This window comes from Solanum verrucosum, unplaced genomic scaffold (assembly GCF_900185275.1).
Source record: "Solanum verrucosum unplaced genomic scaffold, falcon-dt-bn FXZP01000022.1, whole genome shotgun sequence".
Lineage (NCBI taxonomy): Eukaryota > Viridiplantae > Streptophyta > Magnoliopsida > Solanales > Solanaceae > Solanum > Solanum verrucosum.
The window spans coordinates 524694-551090 of NW_026020086.1; the positions used below are offsets into that span (position 1 = coordinate 524694).

The window sequence follows — 26397 nt, forward strand, 5'->3', positions numbered from 1 at the left end:
TCATCTCAAAAATATTTTTTATAAAATATATTAAGAAAAATTAAGGTCTTGGATTCTATTTGGCTTTAGTGCTACTAATATGGTTGAACCGTCACTGTATAATGATCGAAGGTTGTAATTATTTTTGGCGGGTTGCCAAATATGTAAATTTTCAATAAAGCCCAAAATTGCAAATGGACTTCAATTGTGGACCGTTCAATTGGGCTATAGTTTTCGGCCCACCAAATCTATAGGTGAAATCGATTGTATAGTAAGTAACCCGTTTTCAAGTCCCATCGGCTTGTGAACTTTCCCGGCTCTCCATTTCTCTCCGGCGAACTCATCGGCGATCTCTGTCTTTGTACGGCGAATTCAGGTAAGTAACCTAATGTCTTTCTCTCGATTCTCCATATTTTCTCATTTTTGTCTCGTATATGCTAAAACCCTAAACCCCTCTTCTTACACTTTTTGATAATGGCTTGAATGTTTTGATTATGTGCTAATTGATGCCTGTAAGTTATCAGGAAATGATGACAGAATAGTAAATAAGATCATAAAATATGAATATTGTTTATGTGAATGTGAATTGTATGTAAAATGGGAACTGGAATAATGGATAGTAGAACTTTTACGGCTGCATTTTGTAGAGGTTGTGGAGTATGTATGCCTGTCATTCAGAAACTTGAAGTGCTTTACATCTGATAAAACTGGAACTGGATTGAAAAAAAGAAAGGGATGAAAACAACTTGAAGATAATGTTTTTTAACGGCTCGTAATCGCGCCTAACGCCTTGATGCTCAGTTAAAGCTAGGTTGTGCACTTGGCCTTGATGAGCTGTCACCTTACTAGGTGATTTATTCATGTATTAAATTCTGCATGACTTGCACAATCTTTGGTAGCATTGTTTTTCTATGAATAAAATTCAGCATATCAAATACGATGTTTGGTTAGCAATTTAGAATCACACATAACTAGTGTATGTAGAATGAGGGAATCTGTGCTAGTTTATGTAGGATAGAAGATGGAATAACTAATAGATGAATAACTAAACCCTGCATAACTCTAATCAACAACCAAGTGACACCTAAAGTTGCCAAGGCATGCAGCATGTCACCCATTGGCTCTGTCCTTAACAGGGTAGTAGTAGTAGTAGTAGTAAACAATAAAATAGTTGGTAAACTGATAGATTAAATGCTAAAAAAAAGTTTAAAATGAAATTTATTGTAATTAGGGATGAGAAATTAAAATTTACTATAATAAACTAGCTTGGGAAACAGAAAACTACATTTTTTCCTCTAAATTAGAAATTTCAAATTCTTTTAGATTTGATTGGTATGATTTTACTTTATACGTTTAGCACAATTCTTTTGTCCTTCCAGTTATTTTTTCTTGCATTACATTTATGTGTGTATATGCATGATAAGTAGTTAGATATTTCTTCATTAATGGCTGTCTTCGTTTATTTCTACGCTTTAATTCTGCTTTGTGCTTAAAGCCAACAACTTTGACGTTTTCCTGTGATCTTCAGTCTTCGTTTTTTACTATTTTGCTTGAAATTTTGGTAAAATTATATGCTTTACCTTGTAGGCTTGTACCCCAATTTTACTTTTCATTCCTTGTTTAAGAGATAATTATTCATTTGAGAACTGATATATGAAGAGTTTCCGAGGTTTTTAGTTTTAGTACTTATATAAAGCCTCTATCTTTCTATGGCCTTCCAAAAGTAATCAAAATTTACTAAAGGTGGCCATGGTTCCTGAGCTTCACCTGTTATAAAATTGGTCTCAAGTAAATTTGGTGCAGATTTGGACATTGTAAGGTAGGCCAAAAGCAAGCTAAACTTTGCTCTAAGCGAGCTGTACAACTTATCAATTTGGTACTCAACTAGATACCTATCAAATAGAGAAGTTGTTATTCAACTAATAAATAATGTTGCTGAGGAATCATTATATGTTGAATTGATATGCTTGCATAGCTGGAAAATCGTTGTACAACTTTTTTCTCCCCCCTCTCTCACCTTCTCTTTCTCTCAATCCCCACCCCGCACCACCCACCCCCCAACCCCAACCCTAAATCTCTCTCTCACACAGACACGTACTCATTTAGGCACAAATATGTGTCCCCCCTTCATGCATAGTTGTGTTCCTTTTTTTTCCTTTCATCGTTTCGCAAACTCTGATATATAGAAAGCTAAAGAATTGCTATGGTGAATGCTTGTACTAGTTTCTAGTCTCTTTTTTTAAAAAAACTGGTAACTTTAGTCTATATATCCACAGGTATACTACAACAAAAGTGTAGTTCCCCTTCAAAAGTATTACAACTTACAGAGTAAAACAGTCTTAATATAAACTGTTGCCTATAAACAATCTAGCAAATTAAAGTGTCTTCTGTCCTAGTTAATATATCTTGTTTACACCAAAAATAGTTCCTAGTCTCATATAAATTTCTCATTGTTTCCTTGTTTGCATCATTAACAGCCATGAAGGTTAGGGCATCAGTGAAGAAGATGTGCGAGTTCTGTCGCACAATCAAGCGGCGCGGGCGGGTATATGTGCTATGTACATCTAATCCCAAGCATAAACAAAGACAAGGCTATTCAACCTTTGCCTCTGAAGGCCTCATATCAACTACGTATGCATTCCTGGGCTTCTTTATCTCTTTTAATATAAAAATAATGCAGTTATGTAAAAATGTACAATTTCTAATACTTGAATCTATTTTTCTCTCAAATGAACTAATATAGAGATATGCCTAGTAAAGGTAGGGACACAAGCTTTGGTGGGCATAGTTATGCGGTACTTATGGAGGTAAAAGGTACTGGTAGAATTAGTCAAGGCATGCTCAAGCTGAACTAAATACCACCATCATTTTGAAAAGAAGATAGGGATGGGAGATGGAGTTTTCTTGTCCATCTTAAGTAGGGATGTCAAAGCTGTAGCTGAGGGGGGATTGAATGGGGTGGCATTTCATTTTTCTTTTAAAAAATAGAGTTGGTCGGTTAGGTAGCATTTCATATTGTCAAATTGAACTGCGGCAAGGCAGGCTTCTGGTAGAAAGGTTCACGGAAGGTAACTGCACAAAATAGCTCACCATATCCCTGAATAAAATACAACTATCAGACCGATTGATGAGAATTTGAAATATGAAGTCCTTGCTTCTGAATAGTCTCCTGTACGCTATTTATCATCTATGTACCTTGTGTGTTGATTTGTCAAATGTATTATGTTTACTTCTTAAAGTGGGGAATTCCCATGGTCTTTGAAGAAAATAAGTCATAATTTTGGGATGGACTTAAACAGAACCAGGCCAAGTAATAAAGTCGAGATGAGAGAGTTGCTGTTAATAAATTGGACATGCCAATGGTGTACACCATATTAATGAACAAAAGCTGTAAATGACTGCCAGTAGTTGTTCGAAGAAAAAGAGAACCCCTGAAAAGCTGTAACATTGCTGCCATTAGTTATTTCTTCCACTGCAAGAATTGAACTTTTAATTTTTTGTTGCTGGCTTGCTTTGATGTATGCCGAGGGTTTATTGGAAACAACCTCTCTACCTTCCAAAGTAGGGGTAAGGTTTGCGTACGCACTACCCTCTCCACACCCCACTGGGATTACATTGGACATGTTGTCTTGCTTTGATGTGTAATTTTTGGATGTGAGTAATGGTATATGGAATCCATGTTAAGAGATTGTTATAAGTAAAAACTTATACCAGACTATTAAAACTTTTTGCTGGTAACCTCTTCAGGCCTGTGATGACGAGGGTCAAGCAGGATACTTCAGTTACCGAAGGTATTCACTCTCTCGTTCCTGGTAAGATCGAGGCAACTGTGACACCTTGGTGGAAAAGGGGGATAGCTTCCATTCTCTTCAAGGACGGACAGTAAGCAGTAGAAATTTTGTTGCAAAGAGTGTTACACTATAGGCACTCATAAACATTATTGCTTTCTTGAACTTTGGTCAGCTTTGCTTGCTGCTGTTATTTCTCTTGCCCCTTCATACCCTTGAACACATTGTCATGTGTGCTATAGTAACAATTGCAATGAGCTACAAGTATGTTAGTACCTTCTTTTCTTTGAGTTAATTACTGAGGCAAATGTCCCGTTCCTTGCTTTCTACTATTGACCATGGGGTTGCTGATTCATCCATTGGAGAAGAGAAAAAAAGTATGATTCAAATTTCTTTACTTTTTCTATGGAATGTTCTGTTTTTCCTTGAGCTGAGGGTCTATCGAAACAACCTCTCTATCTCTCTGAGGTACGGGTAAGATTCGCATATACTCTACCCTTTCCAGACCCCACGATGTAGTACTAAATTGGGTACATCGTTGTTTCGTTTAAAGAATATAAAGGTTTCTTCCATGACTTGGCCCCAGTTGTGGACTTGCTTTAAAATGGGATATTAAGTGAACTTTTAATAATTGTGTCAAACATTATTGGAGTCTTTGTTAGGTGTATTATTGGATATCAATTATTTTGATGACTAGATTTCATCTCTGTTTTGTGTGAACTCAACCCACATTTTGTCACTTCCATTTAAAAGTTGATGGTGGAAGTATCATTATATTATCTTCCATTAGTTTTTTCATATTTTCCATGGTGGATATCAGTAGTTAAAAAGTGAGAAAAATAATTTAGTTCAACGATGGTTAAATGAATTGTGTATTTAAATGATACATGACTATTTGTATAGTCCAACGATGGATAAATGAATTGTGTATTTAAATGATACATGACTTGCATTTTTTGATTTAGTATAAATAATTAGTATCCTTATTGAGATGATTTAACTTAAATGACATATTTTTATATTTCATAATAATTTAACTTAAATTTTTCTTCTTCTTTTTTAACAAAATATTTTCATTTTATTCTTATTGAGATGATTTATAGCCCCATGAATATTTATGACATTTTTTATCACAAATTTTCAAAAATCTTCCTATCATTTTTAAAGTTTTGTTCAGTCAAACGTTTTCACATAAATTGAGATAATAATAATAATATATATGAATTTTTTTACACTACTAATATGCATAACTTAAATTTTATTTTAAATGCTATAAAATTCTACGCTTAACAATACCGCTAACATCTTTAACTTTTTTCAGTCACTACGCCATTTTACCTTATTTGGAAAAACATATACATGATATTAAATTGTATCTTCTAATTTGAAAAGTTGAGAAAAATTACTTAACTAAGCAAATATATACTAGTTAATTATTTAACATAACTATAGTTTGAAGAAACTATTTTTCGCCACTAACATATAATTATATCGTCCATAATTTGTATAATTCGGCTTCTAATGTATAAATTCAAAATTTGTATAATTCGGTTTTTAATAGTATAAATCTAGAATTTGTATATGTACCCTAGCTTGTATATAATTATCCCGTTGATAAGTTTTATTTATATAAATTTTTAAAAAAAATTAAATGTATAAATGCAAAATTTACATATACTTATCTTGTTTGTATTTTGGCAAATAAATTATACAAAGGGAAATACCTACTACAAATGAAACTATAGTTATGAAGTGTAATTAGGTAAAATGTAGCTAATGGAGCTTATTAAGTTTAATCTCTTTGCTATTTATGAAATTTCCTCAATTGAATATATTTTCGAACATAATCTCACACAAATTGCAGCTTAAGTATAATATGACTAGCAATATAAAAACCTCAAATAAGAAGATACCAAATTAATATCATTTATATGTACACAAATTAATTGAAGTTTTCATTCTTCTAGAGATTCAATTATTATAAAATCAAAATTTTCATGATTAAACCTCAAATAAGAAGAAACAAATTAATATCATGTATATGTACACAAATTAATTGAAGTTTTCATTCCTCTAGAGATTCAATTATATATTATTAGATTAGAATTTCAATGACTAAATTTCTCTAGTGAAAAGAAATTTTATAAATAGTAAAGAGATTAAATTTAATAAACCCGTTAACTATATACAGTAGCTTCTCACATTTGAGTAATGTATTTTTTCTTCTTCTATAACTCTAATAAACAAGTATATACCTTAGCAATTACATATTATAAGTCCAAACATCAGGCAAGGTATTGTTTGAACTAGTTGACAGGGCTTCCATGGAGGATTCAGGTTAATTTAAGAGAATGGGTTATAAGTTAGAGGAGTCGGGGCATTGGGTTTATAATGGGGAATGAGTTGTTTTTAAAATTTCGGGTTAATTTGAGTCAATCTGGGGATTTCCGTCAATTGAGGTGTAACACGTCGCTAAGTGAAAGAGCTGGAATTAGAAAGAGTCATTTTTGGAAAGAATGTAAAAATCTGAAAATTGATTAAGTTATGTTAAGTATGAGTTTTGGGTCAACTTCAAATGACCATAACTCCTAGCTCAGGATGAGTTAGGTGAGTTACAAGATACCGTAGGAAAGATCTTTGAATTATCTTTCCAACGTCACCGAGTTTTCTCATTTTCGAGTTCGTATGAGGGAGATATGCTCATTGGATTTCGGGCTGTCTAGATAAGAAAAGTCAAAACTAGATTTTAGAAGGGTATTATGGTCTTTTCCATACCCAATTGATTTAATTCATTTTTAGTGAACTAATTAGGGTCAAAACTGAATTGGTTCAGTTTGCACAATTGAAAATTCGCGCTAGGGTTTTAGAGAGAAGAACTCAAGAGAGAAGAGAAGAGGAAAGTCAAGATTTGTCGTCTTTGTGAGGAATTGTTGCTTATTTCGTCAAGGATTTGATCCTACGAGGTATGTGAGACTTTCATAACGTTTGGTTCATTCACTCACGTGTCAAACATGTTTAATTCAGCATGAAGTCGTCCTAAAAAGATTGGAAGTTTGAATGTTCTTGATGTGTGTTCTTGAATTGCTTTCATTCTTGAATTTGGGTTGAGATTAAGGAGTTTCTTGAGGTTATAGTGTTGTTTCCTTGAGTTGTTTGAGTAGATTCTTGTGTACATATACTAGGTATCTGAATCTAAAGAGAATTTGAGAAAAAGAATCGAGTTTAGGCGAATTGGGGTTAGAAAATGAAGAAGGAAAAAGTAGGGTGAATGGCGCAGACCTGTTCCTTAGGATGGGGAATTTTCATTCCGCGTCGTGGAGCGGTCACGGACCCTTCGGTCTCAAAATTTATTTCGCGACCAAATATTTAAATGCATCTCCACGTGGCGGACTTGCTTCCAGACAGTGATTTCTTAATCGTTTCTCATGTTTAACTATCTAAAAGCACTCCTAAACATCATGAGATCTTTCCTATCACAAATCACAATCCTTGAATCCATAAATTCAAATTCAAGGGAAGTTAAGAGTCAAGTCTAGAGAGTTCTTAGAGTCCTTTCAAAAAGTCTTTTGCAAATGTTTTAAACTTGTTTTAAGACTTGAGTTTTGAGTTAAGTAAGAGTAACAAATGAAGTTCAATTCTTCAAAAAGAGTATATGGGGACTAAGTATTCCCAAATTGGTAAATGTTTTCACATTTTAAACAAGAGAGGAAACACCAATTTTCAAGAGAGCTTTTGAGCTAGTTTTTGAGTAATTATCTCAAACTACAGAAATAGTTTTATTTTTAAACATATGAGCTGAGTATTTTGTGAGTAGTATTGAGCACCGATGTGGGGACGAGTTCATAATAAATCAATGTCTCCATAACCATGTAGCCAACGTGGGTAGAAAGGGTCATACTTTTTAGATGATTCCTTAATGCTTTTTAGCATAGACTAGTGAATCCACTTAGTTGAGACGTTTTATATCCCGACAAGTTATAGGACAATTCTGGCAGCGTGAGTGAGACGATGTATCATCACATATCTCATACTGATGGTTGTCGGTTAGAGAAACTCCCACATAATTATATTACTTTGTTATACATGTATATTGAGTTGTTACCTACTGTTTAAATGTTTTATATAAACTGTAACTTTATTGTTGTTTATTTGTGCATTGAGTTGAGTAAAGCTGAGGGAAGTGTTTCTTTTAGAATTCAGTTCAAGCTTATGTCATGTTTAGTTTTCCCATCGCATGCTCGTACATTCAATGTACTGATGTCATTTGGCCTGCATCATTTTATGATGCAGATACAGGTAACCAGGATCAACATTCATCGCTTCGTTGATCCAGTTGAGCACTCAGAGTCAGTTGGTGAGCCTCCTTGCTTTCCGGAGGATCCCCTTTTTTACTTTATTTCAGTATTTTTAGTTGTTAGGATGATCGGGGTCTTGTCCCGACATCCCTCATTGTTTAGAGGCTTCATAGACGGTTAGTTATTAGTTCTTTAGTCTTGCACTTCAGTTGTTTTACTATAAGACTTGAGTTGCCACTTTGGCTAAATTGAATGTTTATCCTTAAACATTCTAAGTTTAATTTGAGATAGTTATTTTTAAAATGCATTTGTTTTCTGTAATAATGCTAAAGTCTTCCACTGAGAGTCTAGTTAGGCCAAGGGTTCGCTTGGGGCCAACAATGGTTCTCGAGTGTCAGTCCCTCCAGGGTGTAGGGTCAAGGCGTGACATGCAAATGATGAAACTAGTAACGATAGGATTAAAAATAACTTCGTTTTAACGGTAGGGGTATAGTCAGGGCCGTCTTAACCCCTATGCACTAAAGCCATCGCTTGGGGCCCATATATTTTGGGGGGGCCCATTTTTTAAAAAACAATTACTTATATATGTTATTTTTAAAAAAAAATAATTATATGTACTGTGAGTGTTATGATTTCTACTAAGGAAATTGCATATGAGATGAAAATAAATCTGAATTTCGTAAGAAACAATTTGATGAAAATATGGATAGCGAAATCACAAAGTCCACTGAAGAATCTTTTAGAGTTGATTTCTTTATATATGTAGAGTAGATCAAACTATTTCTTCACTTCAAAATAGATTTGAACCAATTGAAGCATATGGAAATATTTTTTATTTCTTATTTAGTGGTAAAATATTGAGATCACTAGATGATGAGATAAAAAAATATTGTCTTAACCTTGAACTTTCTTTAACACGTAATAGTTATTCTGATATTGATGGTTTAGATTTATTTTTTGAATCAAAAGTGTTAAGAGAAATAATACAAGTAGAAAATAATGATCTAATGAAAATACTCGATCAAATTAAAAGACTTGATTCTTTTCCAAATACACATATTGCTTATAGAATGTTAACAGTTCCTGTAACCGTTGCTTCAGCCGAAAAAAGTTTTTTCGAAATTAAAATTGATTAAATCTTCTTTAAGATCAACAATGTCTCAAGAGAGATTGAATGAATTAACTATATTATCATTTGAAAAGGAATTATTAAAACAAATTGATTATAAAACAGTACATAATGACTTCGCATCTAAAATAGCTAGAAATGTAGATTTTAAATAAAAGTATATATGATGAAAAAAAATTAGGGCCGCTCTCTTAAGTTTCGTTTTAGGCCCCCAATGTTGTTGAGTTGACCATGGGTATAGTCAACTAATAAACTAAAATTGTGGAATATTTTTTATCCTTTTCCCTTAAAAATTATATGAAATATACAATTTTTTTAAACTTAAAGATATTAGAAAGAACACATCCAACAAATCATTTATTTATTTTAAATTTTGTAAGTCCAAAATTTATGGAAACAAATGGACACAAATCACTGTTCAATATTATTAGCCTCAATTATCTCTATTGACCGAAAAGGTCAATATCAATTTTGAAATTACTTCAATAAAAAGTGTTAATTCTTTTCCTCCTTTAAAATAAAAAATAAAAAATAAAATAGAAAAAACTTCACCCAAAAATTATACTCACAATTTTTTATTTTTTTAGAAATAAAAATGCATTTACTATAGTATTCATATAAAATTATATGAAATATATTTTTTAAAAGTTAAAGATATTAGAAAGGAGCACCATTTACTAATTCATTTATTTATTCTATAGCTCATAAGTATACAAGAAATAAACAAATTAATACTATCCACAAAAATTAATTAACACCAAATTCAGTTAAGCATTACATTCTTGTGACCCATCAAATTCTTCAGTTTTGATTCTATAAATTGTATTAGTTGGTAACAACTAAGCACACACGATGACAACGGCAACAACAATATAATTAAGTATAGTTTATAAGTGAATTTATCAGTATAGAGTATGTGTAGATTTTCCCTCAATTCGATTAGGTACAGTAAATTAAATTATCTTTTTTAAAAATACAATAATAAAGAAAACATACAAATTAATAAGGAAAACACTACAACTCTTAGGGTGTGTTCGGTATGGAGGAAAATATTTTCTATGGAAAATGTTTTTCCAATTTTCTCATGTTTGGTTGGGTAAAATATTTTGGAAAATGTTATCCAAATCAAATTATTTTCCTCAAATTTAAGGAAAATGACTTCCCTTCAAAAATTAAGGAAAACATTTTCCAAAACTCTCCTCCAACTTCAAATTACAATTTTTTTGTTGAAAAAATAAATTTAAAGCTTATTCTTTAAAAAATATTTTCTATCATTCATTTTTTTAATTTTTTTACCCCACTCTCAGCTCCTACCCCCACCCCTTGCCAGCTCCCTACCACCACCATCCCCCCAAAAAAAAAAAAAAAAAATTGTTTTTAAGAATTATTTTCAATATCAAATTTCTATTTTCACCCCACCCTCACCCCCACCCCCACCCCTACTAAATAATACAATAAATGTAATATAATAGACAATGTAATAAATATCAAAATAAAAGAACGCTAATGTTACGAATCTAATTCGTGTACTCCGAACCTTCCTAGATGTTACCCACAAAGCACACATGTTACATGATTGATGATTATTTAATCTCAAAAACACCTAAATGTTACCCACTTCACTTGCTAGTCCACTATTGAAACGAAACCAAACCCACGGATAAAGAAGAGAGAGAAAGTGAGGAGAGAGAGAAAGTGAGGAGAGAGAGAGACTCCAGGTATTAGAAACACCCTTTTGGAATTCAGTTTCAATTCCATTTAATATTTATTTATATATTTATTGTACACTGTTAACAAGTGTGTTGTATTTTGTATCTATATGGTTGCTCTGAGGTCAGGTAAAAAAGTTGTCTTTTTTATTTTCTTCTATTTCTTATTCTGATTCTTGAAAACTGAAAAGGGTTCTTGTTTCTTTTCTTTTGGACAGAAAAAAAGATTGGATTTTTATGCTTGGGTTTTTTTGATCTGGTTCATTTTGGAGCTTTGAAGAGGAATTGGATAATAATTATTGTATGTTTAGATATATGATGCTGTCTAGTTCTTTCAGTGCTTGGATCAATCATTTTCTAGCTTGCATGGGGTATGTATTCAGATTCTTACACATCAGTTTTCTGTTTCTTGATTGTTGTTGGTTTAGTGAAAGTTTGTGCTTTTTTGTATATAATTTTGGTGAATTTTTAGGCTGTTAGAAAGTGATTATATGTGTGTGATGGGGCTTTTTAGTGGTTTGTTGAACACATTATTTACAGTCATTGACTTTTTTATGAAAATTGTGATTCATTTGCCTATTTGGAAACATTTAGCTGCTATTTGTATATTTAAGCCACTGAAAAGGACACCAAAAAGGGGGAAAAATGGAATTGGAGGAAGGGGTTTTGCTCCTGCAAGAGGGAGGGAGGAGAAAGTTAAAAACTTTTATGTTCTTTAGATGGAGGAGAAGGGGTGTGTGGGGGGGGGGGAGAATCAGATGTCTAGGAAAGTGAATAAGAAATTTCTTGCCATCTGTCATAGTGGACAGAGTTACATGGTATTTGTTGCCAGTGTGAAGTGGCAAGTATCTTGTGGAATTAGTTGAGGTGTGCACAATCTGATCAGGACACCATGGTTATCAAAAAAGAAAGGAAAAAGACAAAGAAACATAAGTTTCTTGTTATTACTTTATCGAGTGTTTGGTGTTTGATCTTCCAAATTATGGTTTGAAGAGTAGCTGATGAAGTGAACTTCCTTTTGCAAAAGGCTAATTCTATCATGATTATTTGTAATCTGTCAATTTAAATATTTGGGTATGTGATTTGTGTTAATACTGATGCTTTCAAGACATAATTTCTGAAAATTTTGAAAAGAAATAAAATTGAAATGATTAAGATAAATCAGATTAGGTTGAGGATATAACCAACGTTTATCATTTTCAAGAACTAAAGGACTATTTCAAACTTCTAATGAGCACTATCAGCTGTGGGACTTCAAACGCAATTAATAGTTGGTAGAATATTATAGGTGTGCTCTATGCACCTCACCTTGGAGTAATGTAATAATTAGCATAGGAGTAATCTATCTTGGAATATAAGATTACCAAAATGGATATTGTCATTAGCATGGTATGCTGGATACCTTTCATGTTTCATTTTTCCGGAATCATCTTTTCTTCTCCTATTGCTTTCAGTAAGCTTAGTTTTATTGGGAGCTATTGCTCAGTGCTGGTTTGGAATGGGTTGTTATCTTGCAAAACAGTTTTAAGTGTATTTTTACTAGCAAATAGTGGCTACCCGAAAGATTGGCATTTACATTCTGTATGCTTTCGGAAAGGGGGAGAGGAAGGGGAGAAGGGGGTTGGAGGTGAACTTGCTAATCTGTTTCCACTTCAGGAAGTATTAATCGTCAACTCTGGTTGTCTTGAATAGATTAAAAAGGAAATACAAGATATACTTCCTCCAGCCCTTCCAATTTTGGGAGGCTTGAAAAGACTCAAAATCATTTCTACTATTTGTTGCTTCATTTTGCTTTGTATCTTGATAGTTTGTTGTCATTTTTTCTTTTACTACCCTCTTAAGCCGAAGGTCTATTGGAAACTGCCTCTCTACCCCACAAAGGTAGAGGTAAGGTCTGTGTGCTGCTTACTCTCCCCAGATCCCATTTGTGGGCGTGTCTGGGTATGTTGTTGTTGTTGAAAAAACTTAAATTGAATGGAAGCATACTCTTCCAGTTTTACTCCATATTCCTTGTCCTCCTAAGAAAACATAAGGAAATAGCTCATCTCCCTTCCTCCTTCAATTCACCTTTTGGAAAACTTTTGAGTGATCAAACCTTGAACGTCCAAAGTTAAGAGGGCATTTGATACATGATTTGAAAGGTGTGGGGTGAGGGGAATGGGAAGGAGGTTTAAAAGTCTCTTTGGAGTAGCTTGTGAATATTGCTGAAAATCTGAGAGATGTGTTTATCTTGAATATTATGTCATAGATGGTGGCGTTTTGTGATATGATTTTGGATAACATCTATGAGACTATGACTGTAAGTGGAGTTGTCATCTGGATATCTTTTATTTCATGTGTATGTTCACTCATTGTTCCCAGTTACTTTACTGTCTCGTCTTTAGTGCATCCCAATTTTCTGATCTCTTCATTTGATTTTTAGCTAATCTGTATGAAAGATCATTCTGGTTGTCCTTTTCCAACTTTGTGCTAACTGAAGGGCCTTATAATTTATGAAAGGGAGGATAAGGAAGTCATAAATATGGAGATTAGGCTTGTTTGGTCCATCTCAATTGTTGAAAAGCCATGTGCCAAAAGAATGTTTGGTAGAAATTCATTCTTGGAGATCAAGAATGAAGAGTGTGGAGGAGAACTTTGGGCAATTTGTCCTTTTCTCTAATTTTGTGATAGAAACTGGCAACTCATATCGTTATAAATAGAGAGTCCATTCTCTCATCTCAACACATAAAGTAGAATATAGAAGCAAGAGCATAGAGCAATTCAGACATAAGAAATACAATCTTTAAGATAAATAGAGTGCAAGCTGTATTATAGTGAGCTATGTAATCAAAAGATGATTGTTTCTCTTAATTGTGTAGTGGTTTCCCGAGTAATCAGGACTATCGAGTGAAAATTCCGTTTCTATAGTCATATTATTTTTCCACTCTAATAGAGCATTCCATGTTAAAATTTTGATGGTCTTGGTCTTTTTTTTAAAATTATTCTGGTTGATTACCCTGTCTCGGTGCTCCATTTTTCCTATTATTTGTCGTGAATATTACTTCTATGGGCTATTTTCTCCAGAACTGGTATTAGAGCCTATGTTCAGCTCATTCTAAGAAAAATATTGTTCACAATCAATTGTACAATACTCCGTGAAAAATGTTTTGAGTAATGCACAAGGAAGCATAATTCAATAGAGAGAACATTTTCTATTAGAGATTACACAAGGCAATAGTAGGCAATACGACAATGTCCGAACCCATAAAACCTGAGGATTGGATGACATGGATTAAAAAAACAGCTAGTGCAATCAGAACTACCATTGGATTTTTTTACTATTTCGTGGGGAGCAATATCATGGCACATAAAATTGCAGAAATGTGTCACTCTCTACAATTGAAGTGGATTATATTGTTACTACTAAGTACTAAAGCTGGCAAGGAAATGATGTGGCTCAAACAGTTTCTTCAAGAAATTTGGCTTGTGTAAGAATGAGTATGTGGTCTATTAGACAGTCAAAGTGCAATAGACATGAGCAAGAACTCAATATAGCGTGTAAGGACTAAACATATTGATGTGAGATATCATTGGATTGAAAAAAAAGTAGAGACTAGAGAACGAATTCTTACAAATCGTGAAGATTTTCATTGGTGAGAATCCTTTAAATATGTTGACCATAGTACCAAGAGACAAGTTTAAGTTGTGCAAAGACCCTGTTGGCTATGTTGCTTGGATGGACTTTGGTGTAGGTTTTTGATCCCATGTAGATCTAGAGGTCAGACTCCTCCACTAAAATTTTAGGATTTGGTGGTACGGACCCGAGTGCGGATACATGCGCTCAGATACGTCCATAAATGTTGTATTAAAACATAAATAAGTATGCATTTAATGAATTAAATTTATTGAACTAAAAAATATGATTTAATTCTTCTATAAATACCTAATATTTTGATCATAAGATATCTCGTGTAAATCAAAATATTCTCAAACTTTTTGGTCATAGATGTAGTCAAAGCACCCGAGGTAAGTTGACCAAATCCAATGCGATGCCAAACCAACACCCAAACTATGTCGAATTGACATGGGTGCAACAAGGATTCGAAGGGCTTGTGCAGATTAGCCTCTAGGTGCATCTAGATATTCGATGTTACCTTCATTAGGCTTAGGTGAATTGGTCTGGAGGGGGAAATTTATGGGGTCCATCCTCAACTTATTAAAAAGCCATGTGCCAAAAAAACACTAGGTAAAAATTCATCTTAGAGGTCAAGAATAAAGTATGCGGGGGAGAATTTTTAAGCAATTGTTCATACAAGTAACCTCTTGCATGAAAAGTTTTAGACAAGTGACTAGACACTTGTCATGAATTAAAGCATTTTCACATTGCTCATTTGCAATCAGAAACTAACAAGCCTCCCGCAACTAATTCAATTCTCTTTCAGGTAGAATGCTACTTTGTTATTTGAATTTTGTTGTTCCTCCTTTCTGATAGAGGAATTGTTGGCAAATATAATGGAAAAGGAAAATAAATATGTATATTGAAAGGAAAAAAATATTTGAAGTCATATGCGGCTTCTTGAACACGTCCGCATTTTTCACTTTGACACCTTAACAAAAACTAGCACCTATTGAACATCTAAATTACCCAAAAACTGTACCTATTAAACACAAAAGGTGACTTGACAAAATAAGTGTTCCTCACTTTCCTGGGGTGCGTAAATGCATCACAAATAATGATTTGTTTGAAAAAATTGACATCTTTTACGCATGACTATAACCAAATAATCTTACTTCCCTTCTTGTTTAACACTTTGCCGCCACTCCAGCGCCACAAGTTTACCATTTTCATTCATCTGATTTGGCATTCAGGGAAAACAATTTTTCTGGCACTTGAATCTGAAGAAAGAAAGAATATTCTTGGGTCATCTTGGTTAAAAATGTAGGCCAACATCCATCAATCCATTTCCAAGCAAACACCACCATTCAACAATCATTCTGTTAAAACTATTTCAGAGTATTAGATAGAATTAATTTTAAATGACATAATCTGGATCCCCTCTCTTTCTCTTCTTTATGATATTTGAATAAGTTCATTGGCACTGTTTATCTTCCATAAACATCTCAACCATTCTGTTAAGCTATATACTGTGCTTCATTGTTTATTTCACTTTTTAATTAACTAAATCTGAACATATTATTAGAAGAAGGAAAGAAAACGGTGAGCTTGGCCGGAAGGGGTGGTGTGACAACTAGAGACGAGGGGAAGAAGATGAAAGTGGAAAGGGTAGGGTGAGTGGATGTGAGGTGCAGAGAATGAGTTTCCCTTTTTCTTTTTTTGTTGATTATTTTTTTGGATTATAAGGGGTTCAGAACTATTTTTCTTATTTTTCAATTGATATTTCATTTTTATAATTATTTTGGGCCCATTCCCACATGTCATTCTTTTTTTCATGTCTTTCTTTTACAAAGTTTGGATGTGAGTTATACACTATATTTCTTGGGATGGTTGTCATTCATGTTTAATAGGTACAAATTTTAAGGTTGGAGTGTCTTATAAGAGAACAATGCTCCATTAAGGTGTCAATGTGAAAAATGCGGACAAGTGTCGAGGGCCGGTTATGACTTTAGCCAAAATATTACTACAATATTTATCTATGAGCACATATACAAATGGCTTGAACCATTCTAGGCACTGTCCTAATAAATTATTTCAGCAATGTGATAATTTTCCTAGGAATAAAAATCTTTCTCTATAGGGGAGAAGGAACAACAAAATTTAAACAACAAACTAGCTAGTTAGAAAATGAGAATAAGAGGAACAACAGTTAAGATTAAGTTGTAGAGATTAGAGAATGAATACCGGAAGAGAATTGAATTAGTTGTAGGAGGCTTGTTATTCTTATGATCGTCGTATTTGTAGGATAAGTAAAAAACGTTTTCGTCATGACAATGTCTAGACAGTTGTCCAAAACTTTTCATGTAAGAGGTCACTTGCTTGATGACGCCACTTTTTTTTTAATGGAGGTTGATGAAGCCACTTGTCAAAAAGGAATTCGAATATTAGTGTGTCGGACAGTTCCTAGCATGACTCAAGCCATTTGTTTATCTACTCATACGTAAAAGCTGTAGTAATTAAAAAAAATAAAATCTTTCAACTTAAAATTCCCTTTTGCCAACAATCTTGCTTCTCTCTATTTCTGTATTCGGAGTCTTCGGCTTCTATTGTTGTAAATAGAGGGGCAATTTTCTCATTCCAGCTCTAGAAATATAGAGCATTGAAGCAAGAGTAGAATGGAGGACAATTCACAGGAAGAAGAAAAGCGTTTGTGAGGAAAATTAGAGTGTGAGCAGTATTATAGTAAGGTGAATAAATCAAAAGAGGGTTGTTTCTTTTGAGTGTGTAGTGGTCTTTTGAGCATTTTACTATTTTGATATTATTTTTGGCATTTCAGGCCATGGTTTTTTCCCTTGATGAAAGGGGTTTTCACGTTAAATTGTGTTCTTGTTTCTCTTTTTGTTCTCGCTTAATGCTCTTTTTTTATTCATGTTATGTATCTTGAATATTATTTCTGTGAGCTATTTTTGTCAAAAAGGTCGTTGTTGATGTCACAATGAGCAGAATCGTTATTGATCATTAGTATCAAGAATGTGTCTTATATTTGTTGTCTAAGGGTTTCAAAAAATGTCTGTAAGGATATGTCCCACTGCTTTGGCTCTTAAGATTTTGGGATTTTTCTTTTTGATGACCGTGCTGCGTCGGCTTTCACGCACCTCAACTAATTCCACGGAATACCTGCCACCTCCCACCAGCAACATGTACTAGGTAACTCTGTCCACCAAGGCTAAGATAGATGGAAAGAATCACCTAGTGTTTTTTGTCTTCACTGAGTTTTGAACCTCAGACCTCAAGGTTCTCAACCAGTTCATTGACTCAAATTCTTCCAAATGGTTTCAGAATTAAACTTAGGCAGGGTAGTTTTCACTAGCGTCTTCTCTCTATCTGTTCTACCAACCTGTGCCTCTCTATGTTCATTTTGTCGAGCCATTTGTAGGCACACTCCTTAGTCTATTGAGCCTTCTCTCTCTACTCCAAATAAAGAAAAAGTAAAAAAAAGTGAGGAAATGAATAAACAAAAGAAGGAAGAGAAAGGAAGTAGAATAGAGAAGTCTTCAAATCCTAGAACCAGATTATACGTGTGGAACTGTTTTAGAGAACCTGTCCCACATTGATTGAGTCGTGGTTTTAAAAGGTTTTTTCATGGTAAATTACAGACAATAACCACAACCAATATACCCAGTGTATTCCTACCAAGTGCGGTCTCGGGAGGGTAGAGTGACCACATGGCTTACCCCTACCTAAGAGGTAGAGAGGTTGTTTACTATAGACCCTCGCCTACAAGGTAAGTTACCAGTTTCAAAAAAGAAAAAAACTATGAGGTGTTGAGCTACTCCCTTCTCCACTTGTAGTATTAGGTAATGAGTTGGATACTTAGATTCTCTCTCTTATAATTAGGATGTCGATTGTTGTCAATATGGAGTTACCAATGGACAACATAGAAAACGTATTCTGTGGAAATTCTGCTCTTCTCATTTCCTACCCTTACTTTGGGGCTAAGAAAGGAGCTGGTGAGTTGTATAGGGGACATGCAACGAGACTGCAGGTACAAACGCTTATATCCTGTTCTGTCATTTTGTGAAGTTATCAATCCAGCGTTGAGTGCTCTAGCGCACTAGGATTTTTATGTCACTTGTTCTAATAATACTGAATCTACCAGATGGTTATTTTGCACCTCTCCTCCTACCCAAGGAAAGGACAAATATCCTACTGTGAGATAATTTGCCACGCTCTTTTGCACTTTTACTTTACTGGTAACTATATGGAATTTAATTCAGGCTGACATTTCATCTTGAGTACAGTGTTCCCCTACCCATTGCCTTTTCTTGTTTTGCAGCTTGCATGTATATATTGTTAATCTGAGACTCCGTGTGCTTGTTTAATGATTCAAGAGCTCTGTTCTTTCGAATAAGTTATTGATTCTTATTGTGGCGTCAAAACAGTTTACATCTTGTTACCATGTGTTGTATATGCAAATAAACCTGAATTTGAACAGAGCAGAGGTTGCTTTGGTTGCTGTGCAAAATCTCAACCAGTTATTGCTGTGGATGAACCATCTAAAGGACTACGAATACAAGGAAAGTTGGTGAGAAAACCGAGTATGTCGGATGATTTTTGGAGCACCAGTACATGCGATCTGGAGGTTAGTACTGTTCAATCTCATAGAAGCATGTCTTCCATCAGTATATCAAATCAGAGCCTCAGTCAACAGAGCGGCACTGGCAATGCTAGCAACAACAATGAATTCATAAATCACGGTAAGTTTATTGCACTGATGACTTGGCTTTTTTATTTGTTAGAAAACTAGTCACTTCTGTGGCTAGACATTCGAGTCCGTTTTCCACCTTCATTGCACAACTTCCATTAAAAAACATAAGTCATACCTAGTTGTGAAGTGGGTCATGCATGAATAAGGGCTATTTAACTTCCGTTTGTTATCTTGTCTGTCTGCTGATTTCAGGCTATCTTCTTTGGAACCAGACCAGGTTTCAGTGGCTAGCAAGTAAAAATCCAGAGAACCGAAGAGTCGTTGAAGAACCGATGTTAAAGTAAGAACCTTGCTTATGTTCATGTTTCTGATGAAGCATTTCAATACCACAGTTATAAATCTCATGGAATCAAATTTTAGGACTTCCCTTTAAGTGGTATTATGCTACTAGAAGACTCAGAGATAAGCTTTCACTTTTTCTTTATTACTGTGATGTGCGGTCAGCTTGCACGCACCCTAGACTAATTCACGGGGTACCCGCTATTGGAGGTGGAGCCAATTTTTTTAGTTATGGGTTCTAAACCACAATCTTGTTTGTTTATTGGATTCTATAATGATTATTATACATCTGAAGTGATTTTTTAAAAATACAGATACATGTTTGAGCCAAAGTTACTGGGCTTTGTCAAAACCATAACTATAAGGTACACTCGTGCCTGCTAGCTCCGACATCCAACATAGGTATCGGGTAACTTTGTCCACCGAGTTTTGGATAGATAAGAAGAAAACACCTAGTGCTTAATAAAGCTTTGTTTAAACATCGTTGAATATGGCTGCCACGCTTTTCCATACACTAAAAAATTTCTGAGTTTGTTTTGCTCTTACACTTGTCTACATTTCTTGGCTAATTGTGCTTGTTCTGTCTCACTTTAGTTGGAATGTTTCGTATGATAGCTTATTTGGGACTAACAAACGATTCCCTCAGCCAATTCCTCTCTCGGTGAGTCACTTGTCACTTCTCGGAACTTTTATTCACTTCCATTTGAAGCAAAGGCTCGAATTAACATTTTTTGGCTGTTCTTTATAGGACATGGTCGACTTTCTTGCTGATATTTGGGAGCACGAGGGTTTGTACGATTAACCATGCTGATCGGGATTGTGTATTGATCTTCTTCGCTTTATCTGAATTTTTCTGGTTGTTTTAACCTCTGATAAAATTGTGCATAGTTTCCAGAATACAGTGAGGATGCAAGAATGTTTAGAAACAAAGATTTTAACTGATAGAAAATGAGAGGGCTAATAGTAAAGGAAACATTTATTTAGGGTTTGAATATATATGCATGCTTTGTAAATGGGAAGCTAATTTACTCTGCATAAACTTCATTATATGTTGTTGGTTTTATTCATTTTTGTCAAATTTGATCTGTGAATCTTGCTGATCAAGTGAAGTCTGCTTCAATGTTTAACTAGATATGTGTGCCCTCAATCCTCCCCACATCCTTTCACTAAGTATATTGGTTTGGTTTTAATAGTTTAAAACCCGATTAAATTGATTTGGTTTAGGTTCTCATCGATAATCGATCCGTGAACACTCTTTTGACCGGTGAAAATTTTATAATTGACATATATATATATGACTAATTATTACTCCCTCCGTCCCATTTTATATGAGGTACTTTGACTCGGCACGGAGTTTAAGAAAGAAAGGAAGACTTTTAAAACTTGTGGTCCAAAATGAATTATAGAAATTTGTGTGACTGTAAATCATTTCATTAAGGGTAAAATAGATATTTTATAGATAGATTGTTACTTTATATAAATATGTGTCTTTCTTTTTGGGACTGATTAAAAAGGAAAGTGAGTCATATAAATTGGGACAGAGGGAGTACTAGTTATAACATTATTTTTTATGTTTCAAAGCTTTAACATTAAAAAATTACGGGCTATAACATTTATTAAAAAAAAGAAAGTAATATATATGTGGAGTGATTTGTCCTAGAAGATACTGCAAATATATTTTTAATTTTGTTGTATGTTGAAGAGAATTTTTTGTATTTTTCCAAATATTAGTATATGAATAATAACTCTTTAAAACCAGTCGATTCTTCATGCCTTAAAGTCATTCGTTATTTATTTTCTGTTGGTTTTCTTTCAAAACGCCCATTATTTAAAGTCTTAATTTTTCAAACTAAACAATAAAAATTAGACCATTTTTAGCATACTGAACAAATAAAAATGTATTCGGTTTTTTATCTCTCCAATTACATAGAAATTTGTTATTATTTGATTGTCCTCGAATCAAAATTATTTCATATGATTTGATTTGTATTCTCCAACAAAGATTTCCTTTAAAATGTGTATATCGTTTTACTCTCATAAAATTATAATTTTTCCTCTCTCACCTTGTTCCAAAATATATTAGACCATGATAAACAAATTAATAAATGAGAATCTTATCTTTGATTTCGTTTTTTGCTCAAATAATTTGTAAAATCGTATCTTTAGAGCAAAATCTCCATTGATCTTTTCAATGGACAAAATCAAGAGTCTAGTAGATAAAATGCCAAAGAAAATAATCTCATACAGATAATACCCGTATAATTAGGAGATTTGGTATTGATTAATAGCTAATAAAATATTACAATTAACAAAATATGATATATAGTTTTCCACACAGTCCAATGTGTTATAGAAAATAACAAAAACCGACCACAATTGTTTAAACAAAAAAAAGGAAGATCTTTCGTGACTTATGATTACAATTTATAATTAGACGTTCTTATATCAGTTATTCACTATAATAATATTTCACTATAACATAGACGAGTTTTGTTTGAAGCTGATTTTATGTTGTATGTTCTTTATAGTGTTATTTTGTTATAATAGTTAAGAAAGAATCGGACAAATAACGTCATTATAAATAGATTTGACTATATTTAATTATATAAATTAAGAGGGAAAAAGATGAAGATTGCAATGTATCTGGTCTTCTAAATGTTCTAATTCAACAAATCCATTTGACTATATTATATGCCTGATTTTCCTCAAAATTAATTGTTTTTATTCTATGTAGATTCTATTTATTCCAACATCTTCACTATTTTTTTTCTTTATAAAAATCAATATTTAATTAGGCCTTAATGATGAATATCACGATTCACGATTGATTATCTCTTAAATATTATATTCCCAGTATAGTTTTTCTTGCCTCTATGTCTGCTCCTTCTGCATATCTTTGCTTGAGAATTGAAATGTATATATTTATATATATTTTATTTGATGTTTGATATCTGTATTAGAGTTTGATTAATTTGGATTTGTATCTGTCGCGACCCAAACCGTCGTGATTGACACCCACACAAACCCTCCGGTGGGAGAACCATTACTACAACCCAAACAAACAGATTTTATGAAAACTAAAGCATTTAAAGATACGGAAGCAAGTTTAAATGACTATAAAAATGGAGTCCCCATAAACTCCAAGGTTTTAACAAACAACTAACCAAACCAATGCAGAAGAACAACCACTAGAACCTGAAAGTCATTGTACCAAAACTCTACTAACGATCAGTCTAAGAACAAGGGGTACAACCCGAAACTAAATAACACCTTAAACAAATAGTCTGAGTCTGAAAAGAGTGGACTTAAACAAGAAAGATCTATGGCAGCCTGAATTATAAGGCTGGGCACCGGAACGGGTTGTACCGGTACCATTCCGGTCCGTTCCGGTACCATTCCGGTTCGTTCCGGTCCGGTAGTATTCGGGACGGGATGGGATACGTTGAACCGGTACACGGAACGGAACGGTACCATGATTTGGTACCGGTATACCGGTACCGGTTCATCCCGGTTCATTCCGGTTCCGTTCCGGTCCGGTCCCGGTAAATCATTTTTAATTAAAATAAAAAATAATATTTTTTTCATTATTTACTTTTATTAGCATTTCTTTTTTGTTTATTTAATTTTTTAAAAATTACAAACTTAAGTTATTTAACTTACAAGTTATAAGTATAACTTAATAACTTATAAACTTCAAAAGATTCAAATCTTTAAAACTTATAACATAATACATAAGCTCAAAAACTAAAAAAAAAAACTTTATTAAACTTAACTTACAAACTTATATACGTAAAAATTAAAAAAAATATATTTAAAATAAACTTAAGTAAAATTATTATAAGTTTTAAAACTTAATTACTATAAACGAATATAACTTAGAAAAATAAAAAAAACATTCGTATTTTCGTAATTCAAAATAACTCAAAAATAATAATTATTTTTTGAAATAGCTATATGTGTCGTCCCGTTTATCCCATCCCGTTCCGTTCCGGTCCATTTCGGTCCGTCCCGGTTCTATCCCGGTATATAGTGGGACGGGACGGAACTGAGCCTCCATCCCGGTAGTTCCGGTCCGGTTCATCCCGGTACCGGTCAACAACCCGGTCAAACCGTCCCGTTCCGGTCCGGTACCGGTTCGTTCCGGTCCGGTGGTCCCATTCCGGTCCGGTGCCCAGCCTTAGCCTGAAAGAACTGGCTCACCCTTGAATCCGGTCACGATCAATAGTCACTTAGCTGAGGTCTATCAATAGCCGCCTGAAGATGCCCTGTACTCAACAAAGAACAAGCAAGTGCAGTATCAGTACACAACCACAGTGTACTGGTAGGATCACGCGGCTATCCCAATAAGTGAAACACATGCAAGTAACCACAATATTATAAAACAGGCATATATCGAACATATACAATATTAGTCATCTTTTCAGGATCAATGTAGCATTACACGTTCTCAATAAAACATATTAGTTATCAATTTAGAGCAACATACAGTCTTCCACTATCAATCATCATTAGATATGAACGTAATCATCACAAGTAGATACACAACACAATTCAATGGTCCTCTCACGGAACCCAATCCAATGGTCCTTTCATGGAGCCCACACCCAAACTGTTAGCATATCGAAACGTAGTATTCGATCCAATGTTTATACCAGAACGTGGCAACCGGCCCCATATTTATGCCAGAACGTGGCAACCGATCCATTCAACAAACCACAATCACAATGTATATTCTCACAATCATACAACAAGAGGTGATCCATGGCATACAATTATTCAATTATCCTCATTTACGATTAGGGTGATCAATAATGCAACATTCGCATACATACATGCATTATAATGAGCAATTACAAACATATATCACACCAACATGAAATCACAACCATCACCTACCTCGAATCCAAGCTTGAATCCCCTAAGGCACTTGAATTTTCCCTTTCCGGATTCCTTCCGCTTGTTCTAAGTTTACAAACAATTAATATACGCAAGGATCAACAATCAAAGGTCTAATTATCCGGATTATAACAAACTCAATAACCCTAGACCAAACCCAAGATCCTAATACCCAGATTAAGGTTTTTTCCACCATAATTTCCAGATCAAAATCCTCCCCCATCGATAATTACTCATTAGATTACGTTCTACGGATCGAAATATGGGTTCGGGGAGTTAAAACCTTACCTTTAGCCTCAAGAATGGTGGAAAACTGTCAAGAATCGCCTGGGGTTTGTTTCTTAGCTCTAAAAATCAAAAAGTACAGAATAAAGACGTTTTGGGGTTTATTTACGACCTTAAGTTGCGTCGGACCCGCCACAGCGGTCCTCACCCCGCTACAGCGTCCCTGCCCTGGCAGTAGAAATTCCACCCCAGCGGCTTGCACGGAACCAGTAAGCTATTTTAATAATTCCAAGACCCCCATTTCACAACACACTTTTAACCAATGACACTCAAAAAATACCGTCCACGCTAAGATCGATTCCGGGAGTTCTACTCACCCGAATTCAATTTCGTAAAGTTGTACAGATCTTAACGACTTATCTAACCACTCATGTAATCAAAATCATAAATAAATCAACCGATTGCTACCAGATTTTCCTACACCTTAACGACACTGATTTCGTCCAAATTTGAACTAGGTTGGAAAATCCAAAGTTACTACTCAAAAGTTTTCTGGCCCCAATTTTTTCCCCATTGGCTTTTCTATAACGACGGAATCAGGTCGTTACAGTATCAGGTAGGGCCTCATTCGTGGGGTAGTGCTTCTTACCAAGGATTTTTTCATATCCAGGGATCGAATCTGAAACTTCTAGTTAAGTGAGGAGCAACTACAGCGACTGCACTACATTTTTTTAGGGTAATATAGGCTCTCTAGTCCATATTAAGTGTATTGTTGTTTGTTAGGTTTATTTATAGTTAAAAATAATTGAATTTTTCAAAGTTCAAGAAAATTATTAGGATTTTTTTTCATCATATTTACCCATCTTTTTAATAAGGTTCATAATTATTTTACATTTTCTAAAAGGATAGTTGAGAATAATCATAAATGTAATAGTGGAAAGTAGTCTTTAATTTATATTTATATTCTTATATATTTTTCTTAGAGGCATGACAAACCTCAACAATTCACTTAATATGGACTAGAGAAAATATATTACATCCATAAAAATAATCCCTCAAAATTACTTCTTTCGTTCATTTTTAATTGTCCATTATTCTAAATTAGATTTTTATATTTACTAGCTTGTCACTTTTAATATATCAAGAAAAAGTTATCATTTTTTTTATATTTTATCCTTAACATTAATTGTTTATTCTACAAATCATTTTCAAGGACGTAATACTAAACATCAATTAATATGAGTATAATGGCAAAATGTTCATATCAATCAGTGTTTCTTAAGTGCATACAAAATTTAAAGTGAACAAGTAAAAGTAAATGGAGAAAGTATATATTTATATTACTCCCTCTGTTCACTTTTACTTGTCACGCTTGGACTTGACACACTCATTAAGAAATAACTATTTGCATGATTGTTTTACTACAATACTATCATTAATTGATATTTAGTATTAGATCTTGGAAAATGATTTGAGAAATAAATGATTAATGTTAAGGATAAAACATATCTTTTCTTACTATGTTAAAAGTGAAAAATAAAAATCTATAAAATAGTAGATAAATAAAAATAAACAGGGAGAATAATTACTGATGGTTCTGAATAAATTATTAATATATAAAGTAGCACTGTACTGTGAATTGAATATTAATACTTGTAACTATGACTTATACTTTCCTAATTCAATGTGAATGGCAAAGAAAGAAAGAAGAAAAAACATCTATTTATTATACAA

The 26397-nt window shown here is 33.7% G+C and overlaps 2 protein-coding genes across 2 annotated transcripts; both read left to right on the plus strand.

The window, feature by feature from the left end:
- Positions 1 to 270: 270 nt before the first annotated feature.
- On the plus strand, positions 271 to 4089 carry LOC125824336 (uncharacterized). The gene is made up of 3 exons (XM_049503698.1): positions 271 to 355; positions 2457 to 2610; positions 3727 to 4089. Exons 2-3 carry the CDS (start codon positions 2459 to 2461, stop codon positions 3863 to 3865), a joined length of 291 nt encoding a protein of 96 aa, XP_049359655.1. The 5' UTR covers positions 271 to 355; positions 2457 to 2458; the 3' UTR covers positions 3866 to 4089.
- A 7019-nt stretch (positions 4090 to 11108) lies between these two features.
- Positions 11109 to 20443, plus strand: LOC125824569 (uncharacterized). Its single transcript, XM_049503968.1, has 5 exons — positions 11109 to 11271; positions 18996 to 19252; positions 19456 to 19543; positions 20137 to 20203; positions 20291 to 20443. Exons 1-5 carry the CDS (start codon positions 11204 to 11206, stop codon positions 20342 to 20344), a joined length of 534 nt encoding a protein of 177 aa, XP_049359925.1. The 5' UTR covers positions 11109 to 11203; the 3' UTR covers positions 20345 to 20443.
- The last annotated feature ends 5954 nt before the right edge of the window (positions 20444 to 26397 follow it).

Bases quoted from the DNA above. Each gene is read 5' to 3' on its own strand.
- LOC125824569 (XM_049503968.1), top strand. From the start codon at position 11,204: ATGTTTAGATATATGATGCTGTCTAGTTCTTTCAGTGCTTGGATCAAT. The intron at 19,253-19,455 runs GTAAGTTTATTG...TGCTGATTTCAG, and splicing joins CAATGAATTCATAAATCACG to GCTATCTTCTTTGGAACCAG. The intron at 19,544-20,136 runs GTAAGAACCTTG...GTCTCACTTTAG, and splicing joins GTTGAAGAACCGATGTTAAA to TTGGAATGTTTCGTATGATA.
- LOC125824336 (XM_049503698.1), top strand. From the start codon at position 2,459: ATGAAGGTTAGGGCATCAGTGAAGAAGATGTGCGAGTTCTGTCGCACA. The intron at 2,611-3,726 runs GTATGCATTCCT...TAACCTCTTCAG, and splicing joins GAAGGCCTCATATCAACTAC to GCCTGTGATGACGAGGGTCA.